Source organism: Medicago sativa, chromosome 8, assembly GCF_051527215.1.
Source record: "Medicago sativa cultivar Bolivia chromosome 8, Bolivia_mono, whole genome shotgun sequence".
Taxonomy (NCBI): domain Eukaryota; kingdom Viridiplantae; phylum Streptophyta; class Magnoliopsida; order Fabales; family Fabaceae; genus Medicago; species Medicago sativa.
The window spans coordinates 77574152-77590667 of NC_140756.1; the positions used below are offsets into that span (position 1 = coordinate 77574152).

At 32.6% G+C, this 16516-nt stretch overlaps 1 protein-coding gene and 2 long non-coding RNA genes across 6 annotated transcripts; 1 reads left to right on the plus strand and 2 right to left on the minus strand.

Moving 5' to 3' along the window:
- Positions 1-1886: 1886 nt before the first annotated feature.
- Positions 1887-3517, minus strand: LOC146901776 (uncharacterized). 2 transcript variants are annotated; one of them, XR_015023007.1, is made up of 3 exons: positions 3302-3369; positions 2178-3213; positions 1887-2075 (listed from the first exon to the last, which is right to left on the minus strand). It is a non-coding gene; the product is annotated as an uncharacterized LOC146901776 (long non-coding RNA). The 2 variants fall into 2 exon arrangements; XR_015023006.1 differs by having other exon boundaries at positions 2178-3517.
- Positions 3518-3595: 78 nt separating this feature from the next.
- LOC146901777 (uncharacterized) lies at positions 3596-4788 on the minus strand. Its single transcript, XR_015023008.1, has 2 exons — positions 3758-4788; positions 3596-3627 (listed from the first exon to the last, which is right to left on the minus strand). It is a non-coding gene; the product is annotated as an uncharacterized LOC146901777 (long non-coding RNA).
- Positions 4789-10504: 5716 nt separating this feature from the next.
- Positions 10505-16145, plus strand: LOC146901778 (S-adenosyl-L-methionine-dependent methyltransferases superfamily protein). Of its 3 annotated transcripts, none has more exons than XM_085733483.1 (8): positions 10505-10750; positions 10828-11020; positions 11612-11721; positions 11801-11879; positions 12351-12418; positions 14043-14109; positions 15017-15125; positions 16005-16145. In XM_085733483.1, exons 1-8 carry the CDS (start codon positions 10565-10567, stop codon positions 16006-16008), a joined length of 816 nt encoding a protein of 271 aa, XP_085589609.1. In that variant the 5' UTR covers positions 10505-10564; the 3' UTR covers positions 16009-16145. The 3 variants fall into 3 exon arrangements, with proteins under 3 accessions (XP_085589609.1, XP_085589606.1, XP_085589608.1); XM_085733480.1 differs by lacking the exon at positions 16005-16145 and adding an exon at positions 15509-15782; XM_085733482.1 differs by lacking the exon at positions 16005-16145 and having other exon boundaries at positions 15017-15361.
- Positions 16146-16516: the final 371 nt, after the last annotated feature.

Genomic DNA, 16516 nt, shown 5'->3' on the forward strand with positions numbered 1-16516 from the left:
GATGTCTTTGTCAATTGTCACTGTATTGTGGCCACAAATATCAATGATGGTAACTCACAAAGGCGATTGCCACTCTATTCTTATTCTGATCAAATACCAATATTTGAACAAGAATGTGTAAAAGCATTCTAGAACACTAGTTGAAGCAAGAAAATGCAAATGAGCAAAAGCTTCATATATAAAGAAGAAGACAAAAAAACAACCAATTTGGATGTGGAAGAAGAAGGCGAGCGCATACTGGAATGGAAGAAGAAGGAGCGCTGGAGAATATTTTTCCAGACTTGAATAATAATTGTTTTTGAAGAAAATTAATATTATTATTAACTAGCGTCCAGACGGGCACTCCCGTGCCCGTCTGTCCGCTTTTTCTATTGCGCTAACGTATATATATTTCACTGTATTTTTTGTATAAATAAATTAATATATATATATATATATATATATATATATATATATATATATATATATATATATATATATATATATATAGTTTGTCATTCACAAATATAAGAACTTTTTTTTGAGGGAAAATTCACAAATATAAGAACTAAAAACCTGATTCACAAATATTGTGCAAATTGCTAAAATAAATAAATTAGTTAACAAATTTTATTTTATATATGAGGGTAATTATTGATTTGTCTCAAAGTTGAAAAAGTGATACATAATATATTTTGTAGATAATATTTTTCTAAATTAATGCAGTAAATACCTAATTTTTCTTTGAATTAATATTTCTCTTTTCACAATATTCCACATGTGTTTTATCTGTTATTACTGTTGAACCCGCCCAAAAGAGTGCACCTTCAGACGATGAATCTGTTATTAAAAAAATATTAAGTGTTATTGAAATGATGATAAGAAAGTGATTTAGACGATAAATATTTGTTTCATAGAAAGACGTTGTTTTCGACACTTAATTATCTTATATTCCCCTCTAGGGTCCAAACGTTTGTCCGCTTTTTTCTACTGCACTAACGTATATATACACTTGACTATGTTTATCTATATAAATTAATATATAATTAATTTAACACCATCTACAAAATTAATGTATAAAGCTTATGACATAATGAATTAAAACATGACGAATAGAGATCTAAACTTGAATTTATTTTTAGAAAAAAGGGATAGAGGGATAGTTGAGTCTTCCTCCGTATTTTTCCTTCAATACCTTTTTGTCATAGAGCTTTTTCATGGTGCAAAAACTGTAATTTCTAATTCACTCCGGTATATCTAATCAGATGCAAATTTGTAATGAAGTAACCAAATTTCAACAACAAAAAAAAACGATATATTAATATGATACAAATTTAGTAAAACAAATAAAAAGGGTTGTGCATTGAGTTACATGATAATCATCAATAGCCATTGTGAAAAAAGAGAGGTTTTTTTTTTGTTACAAAAGAAGAGAGAGGGTGTGTTGTCAACTCATAATCTCTTTTAATCCAAAAAAAAACTATTTGTTCATAGTAAAGTAGAATGGACCTCAGACTGTCTAATCCAAACCCATACAAAAATATTGCTCATTTAGTGTTTCATGCAAAAATTGGAATGAAGACAAAGTTTTGAAATTTTTAACAATCCCTCTATCAAGAAGGAAATAAAAAATTGGAATCTTTCAAATAGAAGAAAACCAAATAATGTGTGAGAAAGACCAAAAAAGAGTGAGAATAGGGGGGTTGCACCCTCGGCAAAGCCACCGCGGGTCTGGCTGCCCTCTCACTGTCACCGTGTCGGTCACCTAATTTCTTACATTGTGTATCCTTTCTTAGTAAAATGCATTTAGTCTTCGGTTCCAATCTATATGTTGGGTCTTTGAATCTATATGTTGGGTCTTTAATTTTGAGTCAGCTCATAGATGAAACACAAAATTAAAGGAAAAATGATAAGAAAATAAAAGCACGAAATAGAAACAAAAAAAATAGAAGTATACAAATTGAAGAGTGTATTGTTAAAATTAAAATTATTGAACAACATAATTGAAGAATATGAAACTCCATTTAGACTCCTCCATGGAGTGGTGCCTAGGATATTAGTATGAGATGATTTCTTTTTGATGAAGGATTATAAACCTGTAATAGAAAATCAAAAGGATGAATGAGCATATAAAAAAAGGGAATACAATTAGGACTCAGGAAAGAAAATTGAAGAAACAAATGGTAGAAAATCCCTACAATTGTAACGGTTGCACCTTCGCCGCTGTGATAACCCGTTGTACTCACAATTGATGATGCCTCCTTGGTCTTCCATTGCTCCTTTTTGCTGGCAGCCAAGAATAACACCACCCTCCCCTTTTTTCATTTCTCTATCTTGAAGGTGAAAGACCAACGTTCCACACCGACTCTATGCGGCTTTCACAGTGCTGCTGCCTTCACCACATACCTGAATCTCAATTTTCCTGTAAAAACTTTGTTGTGATGCTCCATTGATATTCCTGAATCCTGATTTCTTCCTATTTTTGTTATCTCACCGTTTCGGACCATTCCTCAAGAGGCCTTAATACCTCTCATGTTTATATACCACTCTCAATTAATGTTTTTGGAATATTAGTTAGAATAAAATAAGAAAATTAAATAGAAAAACATAATGAAAAAATGAACAAAAAACCCTTGGTACAATTCAGTTATTTTAGTATACATTGAAAACAATAAGAAAACAACTACGTCTGTTTTGGATGATGGCAACACCTCTACTCATCCCCTTCATCCCCTTCCATGATCTTGTAGACTGCTTCATATGGAAACACGAAAAAAATTAGCCATTATTAAAGAGACAAAATAGTAGACGATAATGATTTGAGAGAAATTCAACCTAAAAATGATCCATATATATGAGATGGTGATAGGATATTCAAGCCATGAGCACAAACACATGTATTGGACACAACATTGAGACATCGTATATATGATCTCTGTGGTGTAACATGTACCCTTGTTGCAATTTTGTTATGCGTGACCACCAAATTTAGATGCATCTTTGACTTCATCAATGGACCAATATTGCTCTTGCCCATTTTACTACCAAGAATATAAAAACAATAAAACCAAGCAAAAATACATAAAACCTTGGAATGTTTCCCATGTGTTACGTGTAAATATGATGTCATCATAGTTCACGTTGAAGAATAGGATGTGTTGTGCTATTGCCCACTTCCTTCATGTGTGTTATGGATCGAGTAAAAATTAGTATATTGAGTATTTGACAAAAGTTCTGTTGCAAACACACCGGAAGAGACAGTATAGTCACAAAGCAAATACGTAGAATTTGAGTATTTGACAAAAGAGATATCCCCACTCACCATGTTTTTTTTGGAATAATTATCTTTCCATTGATTCAATTTTTGATGCACACAAAGCTGTTAAGTATGTACTCCCTCCGGTTATATATATAAGCAAAAAAGTACTTTTTAGGTTCATTGAATACATAATGTATTTGGTCTATATATAGTCCAAATACATTAAGTATTGAATGAATCTAAAAAGTACTTTTTTGCTTATATATGTGACCGGAGGGAGTATATCAATAAGATGTACTAACATTGCAATTCACCAAATGATGATTACCTTCATCAAGGCGCCAAAGAAATTATTCATTGATCCATGCGATCCAAATGCCTTTATTTCACTGGCAAATAAAAATTGATATCTTCATTACCATGAAATTGCAAACAGTAAAAGCAAATTAAAAAATTTAACCGAAACAGGGAAAAAAAATCAATCTAGAAGAAAGCATTATAGAAAAAGCAGAGTACTACAAAAAAAATGGGGAAGCAATTCTCCTTCTCTCCATATTTCTTTCTCGTTTCTATACGTTCAAGCTAGGGGTGTTCATTGTTCTAAACTGCATTGGAACTGAACCACATTAATGGATACAATTCAGTTTTTAAAACCACTTTAAAAAAAACTGGTTAATTTTTCAAACCAGTTCCAGTTCGGTTTAGAACCGGTTCAGAACCGGTTTACAGTTTTGAACCGGTTTATTTATTTTGAACCGGTTTTGAACCGATTTATAGTTTTAAACCGGTTTACTTATTTTTAACTGGTTTTTAACCAGATTAAATTTAAAAAGAACGATGAAAATCGCATGATTTTGATTTTACAATAATGCTTCAACATAATTAATTAAGTACTTAATTTAAATAATGATAGAGATACTTGAGAAAAGCAGCTTATCGTACCTGTTTCTGATGATGAACGACGGCTTGGCCTGGTTTGGAAGAAAACACGATACTGTGACATGATTGGGAATTGAATTAGGATTTCTTCTTCACTAGTTGTGTTATAGATTTATTTAACCGGTTCATTTTCCATTTCTATCATTAATTATCAAACTCAATTCTTGCAGATTGCTGGTTATGTTTGTGGTGGTATGTCATCCATAAATCTCTCTTCAGATCGATACTGAGAGTACCATTGATTGAAGCATAATCGGAACTCTGAGAATTGGGTTTCTTAAAAATTGGTTTTTGAAGTTGACGGCGGCGGCTTGACAGATCTGATCGGAGATGGAGGGTTCGGCGACGGAGGACGGCGAGGGCAAAGTTAGGTTGGGAGGAGGCGGAGGAGAGAGAAGCCGTCAAGAAGAAAGGAAGAAGAAGAGCGTGCATGAGGCAGAACAAAACCGGTTCATAAACTTAAACCGGTTCAAAACTGGTTTTAAACTGAACTTAAATTGGTATTTAAAAAACGGTTCAGTTCAAAACTTTATTAAGTGGTTCAGATAAAATATGGCTCAGATACAGTTCAGTTAGTAGTTTGGTTCAGTTAACTGAATATTTTGAACACCCCTACCCATGGGAATAAAGAATGACAAAGTGATCACAATAGAAATAGAATATACATGTGGTCTTCTGAATGTAATGGCTGTCCTTCTGCAAAAAGCAAGCTTATGGGGACAAAAATGTTAGTTACTGTTCAAATAAGCTCAAATAATATTCCCGACATTCCGAAGCTTGAAAGCAATAATTCATTGTTTACAAAGATAGAGAAATAAGATTCCAAGATAAGCATATTTTGAATCTTTGTTCAGTACCGTATACCTGGTCTCATCTTAATTCTTGATGCTTGCACTACTCATCATTCTATAATTCTATTCATATATACTGAAAAACATTTTTTTACTTAATTCTTTTTGTTTTTATATTGCCTTTTACTGCTTGCTTTTTAACATTTTTTCCGCACGCCACTGCTTTTTTTGGCTCACTTTATGTTATCTCATAAATTCATCTATGTATTGCCTCAAAACCATCCTATAAGTCATTTTTTGTGTGGTCAGAAATCTGGCCAAGAAATGTTAGTTTAATTTATCTGCATTGCATTGGTTCGATCGATTGTATATAATCTCATTTAACTGTAGATTAATCGTAACTTTCTTTGGCCTTCCTCTTATGTATTGATGTTATTTGAGTACATATAAGGACAAAAGTGGTTTTGGAAAACAACTCATCAAACCTTTGCTTATGACTTTATGTTTGACCCTGATAAAGTCAGTAACTCACGCACAAGCCAGCCTTTTCTTCCACTTTCTCTTCTTATGAATGGAGGAAAATGTGGCAAACATAATGAGTTTAAGGTGGGATTTAGTATGGGAAAGGAGAGTTGTTTCCCACCATGGGAAAGTTTTTTTCAGCCATTAGATTAAAGAGGAGTATTAATTTTATCATGGACTGCCTGCATCATATTTTTTTCTTTCTGATTTACATTCTTTTTTTCAGATCTGGATTTTGTTTTTCTTTCCTTCGTCTGGAATTTATTTTAATTGATCAATCAAAAAAATTGGGAAAGGTCAATATTCGAACAACATCATCATCCCCAGAAATTCAATCCTCACAGGGGAACTCCATATCCTATCAGTTTATCAGTAAAACCTCCAATTCATGCTTCGGTTACTCCTCCGCTTCGGCAATCCTTCCTTCTTCGCTCCAACACCGAAATCCGGCCAATTGTTTTCGACAATAATACCAAAGATTCACTCGCCGGCGATGGATTGGAGTGGATCTGGACGTCACCCGTAAACCCACCTCCACTTTCACCACCGACGTTATGGTCTGTTGGATTGTACTTAACCTAACTTTTTCATTTCACAAATAGAAGATGAGAATATTCAAATTGGTTTGATTTTGATTTGAGTGATTGAATTGAACACGAGGATAGAAGAAATTCTGAGAAATGAATGTTAATGTTTTAAAAGAGAAAGTTGTTAAACATGAATTTGCTGAGAACAGAAAGAAGAAAGAAGCCACTAATGAGAAAAATAAAATTAGTGTATGGAGAGATAAAAGGGAAACCTTTTCGTTTACAATAGGGAAAGAAAAAAATTCCAGCTCAAGGATTCGAAAACAAACGGCCGGATTTACCTCTACATATTGTCAAGACATAGATAAAATTAATTCATCACCGGAATTAATTTTTTCAGTGAAACAATTGGCCGGAATTACCTCTACATAATCCTGAAAAAAATTCCAGATGAACAAAAAAAGAATGTAAATGAGAAAGAAAAAAATATGGTGTAGGCAGTCCATGGTAAAATTAATACTCCTCTTTAATCTAATGGCTGAAAAAAACTTTCCCATGGTGGGAAACAACTCTCCTTTCCCATACTAAATCCCACCTGAGTTTAAGGGAAAAGTAGGACTCTGGAATAAAAGTTAAAATTTCAAATCTTTTTATGGGATTCAAATCTTTTTGACACAAAACAAAGTCTAAATCCAAACATATATATAAAGGGAACAGTAAATCTTGTTCCCCTTTGTCAATTTTTTATGGTGAGGTTACTTAATTGGAAAATAAATGAATCAACACATGATTTTGAGCATAATACTGGGACACACATATAAAAATACCTACTATATATTATTTAATTATTTGAAAGAAAAAAAAAATACCACTATTTTATTATTTTCTCTTTCTAATTTTGTTTTTATTTTTATGAGTGTCCAAATTTAATTTGTGTCCAAAGTCTTGTGCCACACAAAAACTTTTCTAATTACTAACTACTTGGACAAACCCCACCATTTATCTTGACGATTGTATACTTTTACCAATATTTGGATTAGGATATTACGAGAACCAAATTTCTTTGTCATAAGAGTAGCCAAACTCTCAATATAAAAAAAGAGAGTTGCAAAACTTATAGGACCAAATTTCTTTGTCATAAGAGTAGCCAAACTCTCAATATAAAAAAGAGAGTTGCAAAACTTATAGGACCAAATTTCTTTGTCATAAGAGTAGCCAAACTCTCAATATAAAAAAGAGAGTTGCAAAACTTATAGGGTTATTGTCAATATAGATAAATTTACCACTACAAACTTTAGCCTACAAAAACATCTTTAATGGTCATTTTTATAGAACTTATTTTGAGTTTCTTAAGCTATTAATAAGTGGTTCCTACAACGTTGCGAATCAAAACATGCTCTAAACCATAAACAATTTTGCCAAGGTGACACTATTAAAATTATAATAACTAGACATGAATTTTTTGAATTTCACTTGGGTGACTATAGTGTATTCAAGGAATGACCGAATGATTAAAATAAATTATTTAGACTAGAAGGAATGACTAGTCAAGAGATAGATAATAACAAAGACATCAAAGTCACCAAACTCCAAAGTTACCTAAATAAAATCCAAATTTTCCAGTATCATGTATAGTTATTCGCGATGTGTATTACCACTTTATTTTGCGATATAAACGACAAATTCAATTTAGAGAAATGTGTACCCAATAAGTATATCGTAGGTCATGCCACTTAATGGATTATACTATCATTAATAATTTTATAACTTTTTTAAACCTCCTTTTATGTATCTCATTTCGAATAGAAAAAATGGAGAGAATATTAACCTGTATTACACTTACAAGCATCTCACTTTGAGATATTTTCATGACAAATACCAAGAAATTAGGTTATTTCGGAACAATTTTTAGACAATTTTCTCTCTTTACGTTCTTATTGTGTTTTTACTCTTTTTTTTTTTTCCATCTCTCTATTGCTTTTTACCAATAAAAAAAGATAAAACAAAAATTGTCACAAAAATAATTCTACAAATATCATTATTTTTTTGTCTTTTGTGGATTTCATGATGGTTTTAATCTTTCATTTTGTAACTCTTTTCCCATTTCAGAGTCACGTTGTGCTTCGATTGGTGTTAATAATTTTTTTTCCCGATGAAAAGATAGATAAATTGAGCTGATCAAACTTTATGAATGAGTTAGGGTGAAATATATAACCGTCTCAGCTCGTCCCTATATTTCATTTGCAACAAGACTATTATAAATAAACAAGATATTCAACTTGATATTCATGTTTGTTTAGCTAGTCCCTCGAAAAAAAGTGTGCTTAGCTAGTACTCTTGTAGCAAAACAATATTGTAAAAGTCATATTTAAGTTTTTTTACATTAGGTGATTTAGTGGCTAAAATTTCACATATAAGATGAAGGGTTAATTATGTTTCTAGTCCCTATAAAATAGCGACCTTGTAAGTTTAGTCCATACTTAATTTTAATAGCATTTTTAGTCCCTATAAAAAAAAATTACTTATAATTTTAGTCCCTGCTAAAACAAAGTTTGATTAATTATCCTTAAACTCTTAAATTTTTGAACGATTTTTTTGAGACAAGATTAGAACACTATGAAAGGTTCGTTTACTAAAATTTAGAATTTTCTGACATGAAATGAATTAAATATGAATTTTTTAAAACGACAAAAGTTAAAGATAAAAAGTAATAAAATTTGGATGTAGAAATCAAATTTTGCAATAATTTTTTGCGGACGAACTTTTAGTAATGTTCTAAACATATCTGCAAAAAATTGTTCAAAAATTTAAGAGTTTAAGCATAAATTAAACAAATTTGAATTGAGTAGGGACTAATACTCAGTGCAGAAAAACAAAATTAGAGACTAAAAATGCTATTAAAATTAAGTAGGGACTAAACTTACAAGGTCGCTATTTTATAGGGACTAGAAACATAATTAACCCTAAGATGAATAAGTAAGGAATTTGAGGTTTGAATCTCAATCCCTACATAAATAATACAATGTCTTTAGCAATTAAGATATGCTTGTGGGGACGTCATATTTAAGTTTAAATACACTGAAGACTACTAAAATGTTAAATATTTCACTTTTAGTCATGATTAATGATCATATTATAATTTTATTTAAATTATATTCCGATTCGACGTGCTCCCGTCTTGAATAAATTTGTTTTTCCTTTGTGTTAACCCTTGCATTCCTTGAAAAATTGGGTCTTAATAATTCGGAGTTCGGTCGCGAGATAAGTAAAGTCTGGTTGAGAATTATTCTACCCAGAAATTGAACTTAGGTTTTCCTCCGAATGATACATCATTTGATAAATCTCATTAACCACTTGAGCTCAATCACTTGATTAAATAAATATGATCTTGCTTTTGAGAGCATCCTTTGTTCCCATCTAAAAATAAATTAGAGTTTATAGAATTGTATGGTCAAAGTTTAGGTCTGGATTGGTGATAGAATAACAAGCCCATTGCTCACTTTTAATATTTATCATCCCAACTTTTTAGATTTTTTTTTTTTTGAAGAAATAACTTTTTAGAATGTTAAACGTATAATTGATCTAAAAAGAGTTTGTTGATTTGTTAACCAAAGAACCGAAAAAGAAAAAAAAACGTAGTCATTGGGAGTTATCTCACACTCATATTATTATCCTGGAAACACATCAATTGATTTTATTTCAATAAATAATAATAATAATATGAAACAAATCAACGAAGGCTCTTTAGAGCGATTACACATAAAGAGCGATTACAAATTATGTTTAATCGCTCTAAATAGTTATACTTTGAGGTCCCACATGTGTGACCACAAATAAGATACTTTGTTAAATTAGTTAAACGGAGAACTGATGAAAAACGTAGTCATTGAGAGTTATCTCACAATCACTAGCGAGCGAGAATTAAGACTCAATTGAGATATTTTTCACATCTTGAGGTGTATGTGAGAAATTGAAGGTGCATAGAGAGCAATTCTCACCTTTGGTCTCAAGCCCATGCAGGACAAAAGTAGTTTGTATACAGTTTTTGGACATTTGATTGATGATTCTATGAAAATTGCTGTCTACACTCCAAACAATGCTGAGAAACATCAGTAAATGACAATTTTAATTCCGAATTTCATCAGGATTTAACTGCGGGCATCGGTTAAAATCCATCGACAGTTAACTGCCGAAGATGTTATATTGGTATTTTCCTGATGTTTCCTAGCACCCTTGATGCGGGAACAACAATCTTCTGATTCTATTGAGTGCAACTACAAACGAAAATTGTTCATCTCACATCAAGAAATGTTCCCGCACACTCCAAAAATATCAAGATACATACCAAAATACCCCTAACAGCGGCTATTGTTGAAAGCCGTTCGATAGCAAGTGACAATTAACTGTTGCTAGGGGTATTTTGGTACGAGGGAACCATTCTTTCTTGGAGTGAAAAAAAGAAGCAAAATCCACTACAAACGGCTAGCAACACAACAGTAGTTGAGTGCAGCGGGATAACGTGAAAGCGCGCGGTGGGTTGAAGTGAAATGGTACTACTTTTCAATAACTTGCAGTTTTCTCGGTGGACTTTCTACAAACACCTTACGCACCGGAAATATACAACACTCTGTCAGCGCAATTCCACATCCAATCTCCCCCATTTCGTAACCCTAACCTCTCGCCAGAAAGACCAAATTCATCTCTACGTTGACACACTTCTTCAATGGAACAAGGTATTTTATTTATTCACTTTTCTCTTCTCACACACAACTGAATCTATAACACTCATTCTTTGCAATTGTATTTGCAGCGCATGAATCTAACTGCAGTTAAAGAAGTGAATGAAGTTATGGAAAGACACATTGAGGACTCCCTCGCAATTTTGCCTCCATTGAGCGATAATTATATCAGTCATTGCAGCAATTCCATCGATAAGATTAAACTCGTTGATGTAGGAACTGGTGCAGGTCTTCCTGGAGTAGTTTTAGCCATTGCTAGACCAGGTCAAGTGAATTTCATTTATAATAATGTAACCGCCTTTTGTAACCAAAGTGTTATTGTCAGATGGAGTAAATTTTGATGTGTGATTTAGGCCCTGTTTGTATACATAAGTGCTTATCATATAAACATTTTGATAAACAATTTATTTGCAGCTTTTAGGACAAGCACTTATCATGATACTTGCTTATGAATAAGCTGTTTCTATAGCAAAAGATTAAAATAAAGTTAAATTGCTTTCGTATAGCCTATAAACTGTTTTCATAAACTATCCCTAGAGAACTTATGAAAATAAGCTGAAAATAGCTTGTGAACAATGTCATAAGTTATCTTCATAAGTTTTCGCAAGCAGTCGCACAAAAGTTATGTTAGTAGATAAATTCAAATAAGCCAGTCCAAATAGAATAAAGTCAATCTGTTTTCATATAAGCTATAAGATGTTTTCATAAGCTATTTGAGAGCTTATGAAAATAAGCTGAAAACAACTTACGTACATGTTACAAGCTATTTTATAAACTCTTTTAAAAAACCTCATAAGTGCTTATGTTTGTTGATAAGATCGATAAACTAATCAAAACTGGTCCTTAATGCAATAGATTGGGATGTAACACTGATGGAGTCTATGAACAAGCGGTGCGTTTTCTTGGAGCACGTTGTGGATGTTATCGGTTCCTCCAACGTTCAAATTGTAAGAGGAAGAGCAGAGGTAAATTCATTTCTTTTAATAAGAATTTTTAATTTGATTATTCAATGTGTTTCTTGAAATGGTAATGGGCGCAGGACAGAGTTTGGGGCAGAATCTTTGCTACAGAGAGAAATTTGACATAGCAGTAGCCAGGGCAGTTGCAGAGACGAGAATATTAGGTACTATTGGGGACATCCTGATAATTTAATAGTACTTTATTTCTGAGTAAATACTTAACTTGATCCTTGGAATTGTAAGGTTGTATCAATATAGTCCTCCGTATTATCAAATATTCAAGATTCCACAATGATACTTAAAATTGCAAAATGTTAATCAAATTTGTCCCTCTGTTTGATTGTGGTATTAAAATGCATCGCTGGCATTATTCACTTACTTTCAATTTTGTTTCCACATTATGACCAATTTAATTTCATTCTAGTCCCTTCAAATTCCAACAATAGGATGCATTTGATTAAAACCTTGAAATTCGAGGTACCATGTTGGTCTGGAATATCGATAATTTGAGGGACTAGATTGACACAGTCCTACAATTCAAAGGACTAATTTGAGTATTTACTCCTTTACTTCCATAATAACACTTGTGGTTATTTTCTTACTATGGTGTTTGCTTCTTGTTATTTCTTTTCCAGCTGAGTATTGTCTACCGTTGGTTCGTGTTGGGGGAATGTTTATTGCTGCCAAAGGTCACGATCCTGAGGTATGTAACAGATGCTAGATATTTATTTCCAAGTGTTGATTCTTATCTTATGCTGGTATTTACTATTTAGTAATGCTTCGGTGGCTGCTTTCTTACAAGAAATGTCTGAGAACTTTTTTTTTTTTAACCACAAGAATTGTGGGTAATTTGTGTGTGTGATACCCAGTCTTAAATCTTATTTGAATTTCTTTGTTTTAATCCTTACACTGAGAAAATCACTAGCTTCTCCTGTTCGGTAAATAGACCGGGAAACACAGACAAATTGCATTTGCTAATAATTCTTGTAGAGAGTATGCAAGGAATGTAATATTTAGAAAAGAGAAAACGGAATAGGCTGATAGTTATTCTCCTGAATAAAAAACTATATTTAAGAATATGAAAATTAGATCAGACTGGATTAGTCTGACTGGTCAAACTGTGAACCATTTCATTGGGTGGTGCCGTCTAAGTGTCTAACGTCTCTAACCAGTAATTTAAAAATCAGTTATTGAACCACCGTACTGGTTGCAAACTGTCTTGATTTTAGTGGAGTGGACCTGTTTAATGACTAGTTAAAGCTTTATTAAACCAAAATACAATTTCTCTGTTGAGTATTGAACCATGGTTATTAAGGAGGATTCAGATCAGCTTTCTTATTCACGTGTCTCCTCTCTTGTTTTTTCAATTGAAAAGTGACACTGAACAAAAATATTCTCTCTTTCAAGTTTTAAGGGGCTGCATGCTCTCTCTTAGTTGTTTGTTTTCTAGCTAAGGTGCAATTTTCAATTGAAGGAACAAGCAAGGAAACGAGAGAAAAAAGGACAGATGATTTGACTCTTATCAATGGAAACGTTTAGACTATGCTTTTTACCATTGTTCCACTTAAAGTTGTTAACTTGTTATTTTCTTTTCAAATTCTTTATAATATATAATCTTGAAGTGCATTCATGTTAAGAAAAATGTTAGTGATAATACTATCTAACATGCCCTTTTCAACAATATATTACTGGACTGAATTCATGTGTCGACTTTTGGAATGAATCCCACATATGGAATCAGACCCACATAAATATGACCAACAAAAATATTGTGTTACTAGTATTATTTGTTATCATTATTTGCATTTTTCTAATAATATTTAATTCATATCTATACCTCTTATTATTGTTTATTTATTCTTCAATACATATTATGGTTCTTTTAAGTGGATTTAAATTTTACTTATTTTGTTTTCTTATACAATTTAGTTTATTGTTTAATATATACCTCTAACACACACAATTATAACCTACTGGCTTCATCCGGATAATTTCATGTCCAATTTTTAAAAACATGGATAAAAGGTTTTCACTTTTGAGTTAAGTTTTCTTTACTATTTCCTCAAATAAAATACACACCCAACCTAAGTATAGGAAAGCAGACCCACAAATAACTTCCGTGCCAATATAAAACTTCATGTCATTGACACCACTATCATCGCAAACTGCAAAGTCTTCACACTATCATTTAATGATTTGGTGGCACTTCATTAAAAGTACATGACATCTCTAGTCTTGCTGAATCATTTTGTTGCATTTCTATAAATATCCCACAGATTTGAAATTGTGAACCATCTATTAATTTTGTGTGTAATAAACTCGGATAGGATGAAGTTAAGAAAGCTGAAAACGCCATCAAGAAAATGGGTGCATCATTATTGCAAGTATGCTCAGGTACACAGCTCTAGACCCCGGAACTTAACTCTTGCTATATATAGTTTTGTGCCAAGTTTGTTTTATTCCTAAAAGGAATCAAAATGCTATGATTTTCTGAGATGAAACTTGCATTTGTGTTCCTGCAAATATAGGATTTTAATATATATTTTCAGTGACGTGGAGAGATTTATAACTTCCCAGTCAGATAGTTCTTCTAACCAACATATAGATTTTTGAATATTAATATGACAAGCTTAAGCCGTAACATCAGTTTTCAAGGTTTTGATTCCCCTCCCCTCATTCTCTTAGTTCGAATGATCTGGAGCTTAGAGAGTGATGACTCTTTTTTACTCAAAAAATGCGAGGGTAAACTGTAAAAGTCAGGCTAGCTGTACCTTTTGATCAAGGTACATACTACATACGTGATTACTGATAGTTTTAGTTGAAATGGACCGAGGCTGAATGATAGAAGATAACTTTTTGTGAGGAAGAATGTAGTGATTAAAATTTGCTGTTTTATTTCATAGGCAAAGTTCAAAATACCTTAATTTCTTTAAGTAAAGAAACTCATAATCCTATATCCATTGTCTTGTATAACGAAATTCTAGTTGGATTTTTTTTTTTTAAATCACTAACAATTAATTCCTAATTAAAGGAAGTTCTAGCAACCGTAAATACACATTTCTTACGCTCCTAAGTGACTAAATTTCACTATCGCATGCTGCACATTAGAAGATTACCCTACCTGTTTGACTTTTGATTATATTTGTCTTCCCTGGCATTTTTAGGAATAGTTAATTCTGGCTATACCCTTATGTTGATTATTTCTATTCCAAGAGTTTGTGTTTCATTTCTGTTTATTGTTTCATCATCGGTGGATGAGCTAGCTTATTGAAATAACTTTACCTTGATGTTGCATGTTCAGTGGAATCGCAAAGCCCATATGGTCAGCGTACTGCTGTCATATGTCTGAAGGATCGTCCCACCCCAATGAAATATCCCCGTTTTCCTGGGACACCAACTAAAGAACCATTGTAAGATGGATGCTCACTCTATTGGCTGTATTCTGCCGTTCTTCTGACCCAATCCTATCACTTTTTTTGAACCATTGTCTGAGAGAAGGACCCGTATGATGTGCACGAGCGACCTGATTTTCTGCTCATATAGGACAAATTTTTGATATAATTTATTATAACTGTAGTGTTGTTTTTTGAATAGTAGGGGTGTTATGAGTTATGATGACTTTGTTATAGTATATCTTTTGATGCTACTCTACTTGCACACATATAAAGCATTGCAATATGCCTTGTCCTATATATAAAAAAAAAAAGTTGGGTCAACAAAAGTTGATGTACCTACTTCAAAACTTAGACGAGATACATCAACTTTTGCTGATCAAACTTTTTCTTATATATAGGACCAAAAGGACTTTTGGTGATTACGATTATGATTTACTTTGAGCCTTTGGAGACATTGATGAACCTGAAGGCAATGCAAAAATCTCATGTGACAATGACAAGGGAAATAACTAGATATATAATTGTAGATGTACGTTGCCATATGTGTGATGGCAATTATCCTAGAAGTATGTTTTAAAAGCTGGACCTTCTATCTTTGTTTACTTGTTATTATTATCTTGGATTTGCAATAAGTTCAGATTACTCTGCTCAATAAATTTGATTTGTTCTCAACTCCCTGGCTGATTATGCATATCTTGTTCTTTCCTGTGATTTATTATTATTAAGGGTAGTAGACTGACTTTGAAACTCATGGAGAAATTAAGAAAATCATACTACTCGTATAATTAGGGAACTATGCTCCAACGTTTACTCTCATATCATATCTTTCAGTTGGTTCTCCATTCGTGATTGTCAATATGTGGGTTTGAGATAGATTTATATATCGATATACAGATAGATAGATACATTTATAAGTGCCATGTTGAAAGCCAAGATCATATCAGTGCTCAAAATGCAAGAGCCTAAGCCTGAGTGAAGGATAGGGCAAAGATGAAAATTCCACCCAAGAAATTAGGAGATAACTAGTTATCTGAGAGCAGCTGTGGACATGAAAGTTCAGTTGGAGCTCTCATCCCATGTGTCGGGAGCACGTACAACATGTTTCAGTGTTCCTACCAAGAATGTGGAGCTGGAGTCCAACAAGCACAAAAAGTGGAACTCATGCAAAAAAATTAGAAAAAGAGAAACATAAGAGATCCTCCTTGCTGCTTTTCTGGTTTGTGCCTCGCTGGTTTGATTGCAACAGCAGAAGGTGTCATGTTGGTTTGGTGGCTGGTTTGTTTCATTGAAGTAGCTCACTAAGTGGAGTGTGGTTTATCATTTTTATTGCAGAGTAGCAGTTTCATTATTTATGTGTTGCTTTATTTTATTTTATTTTTTAACTTTGATTGTATCTGTACTGTTAT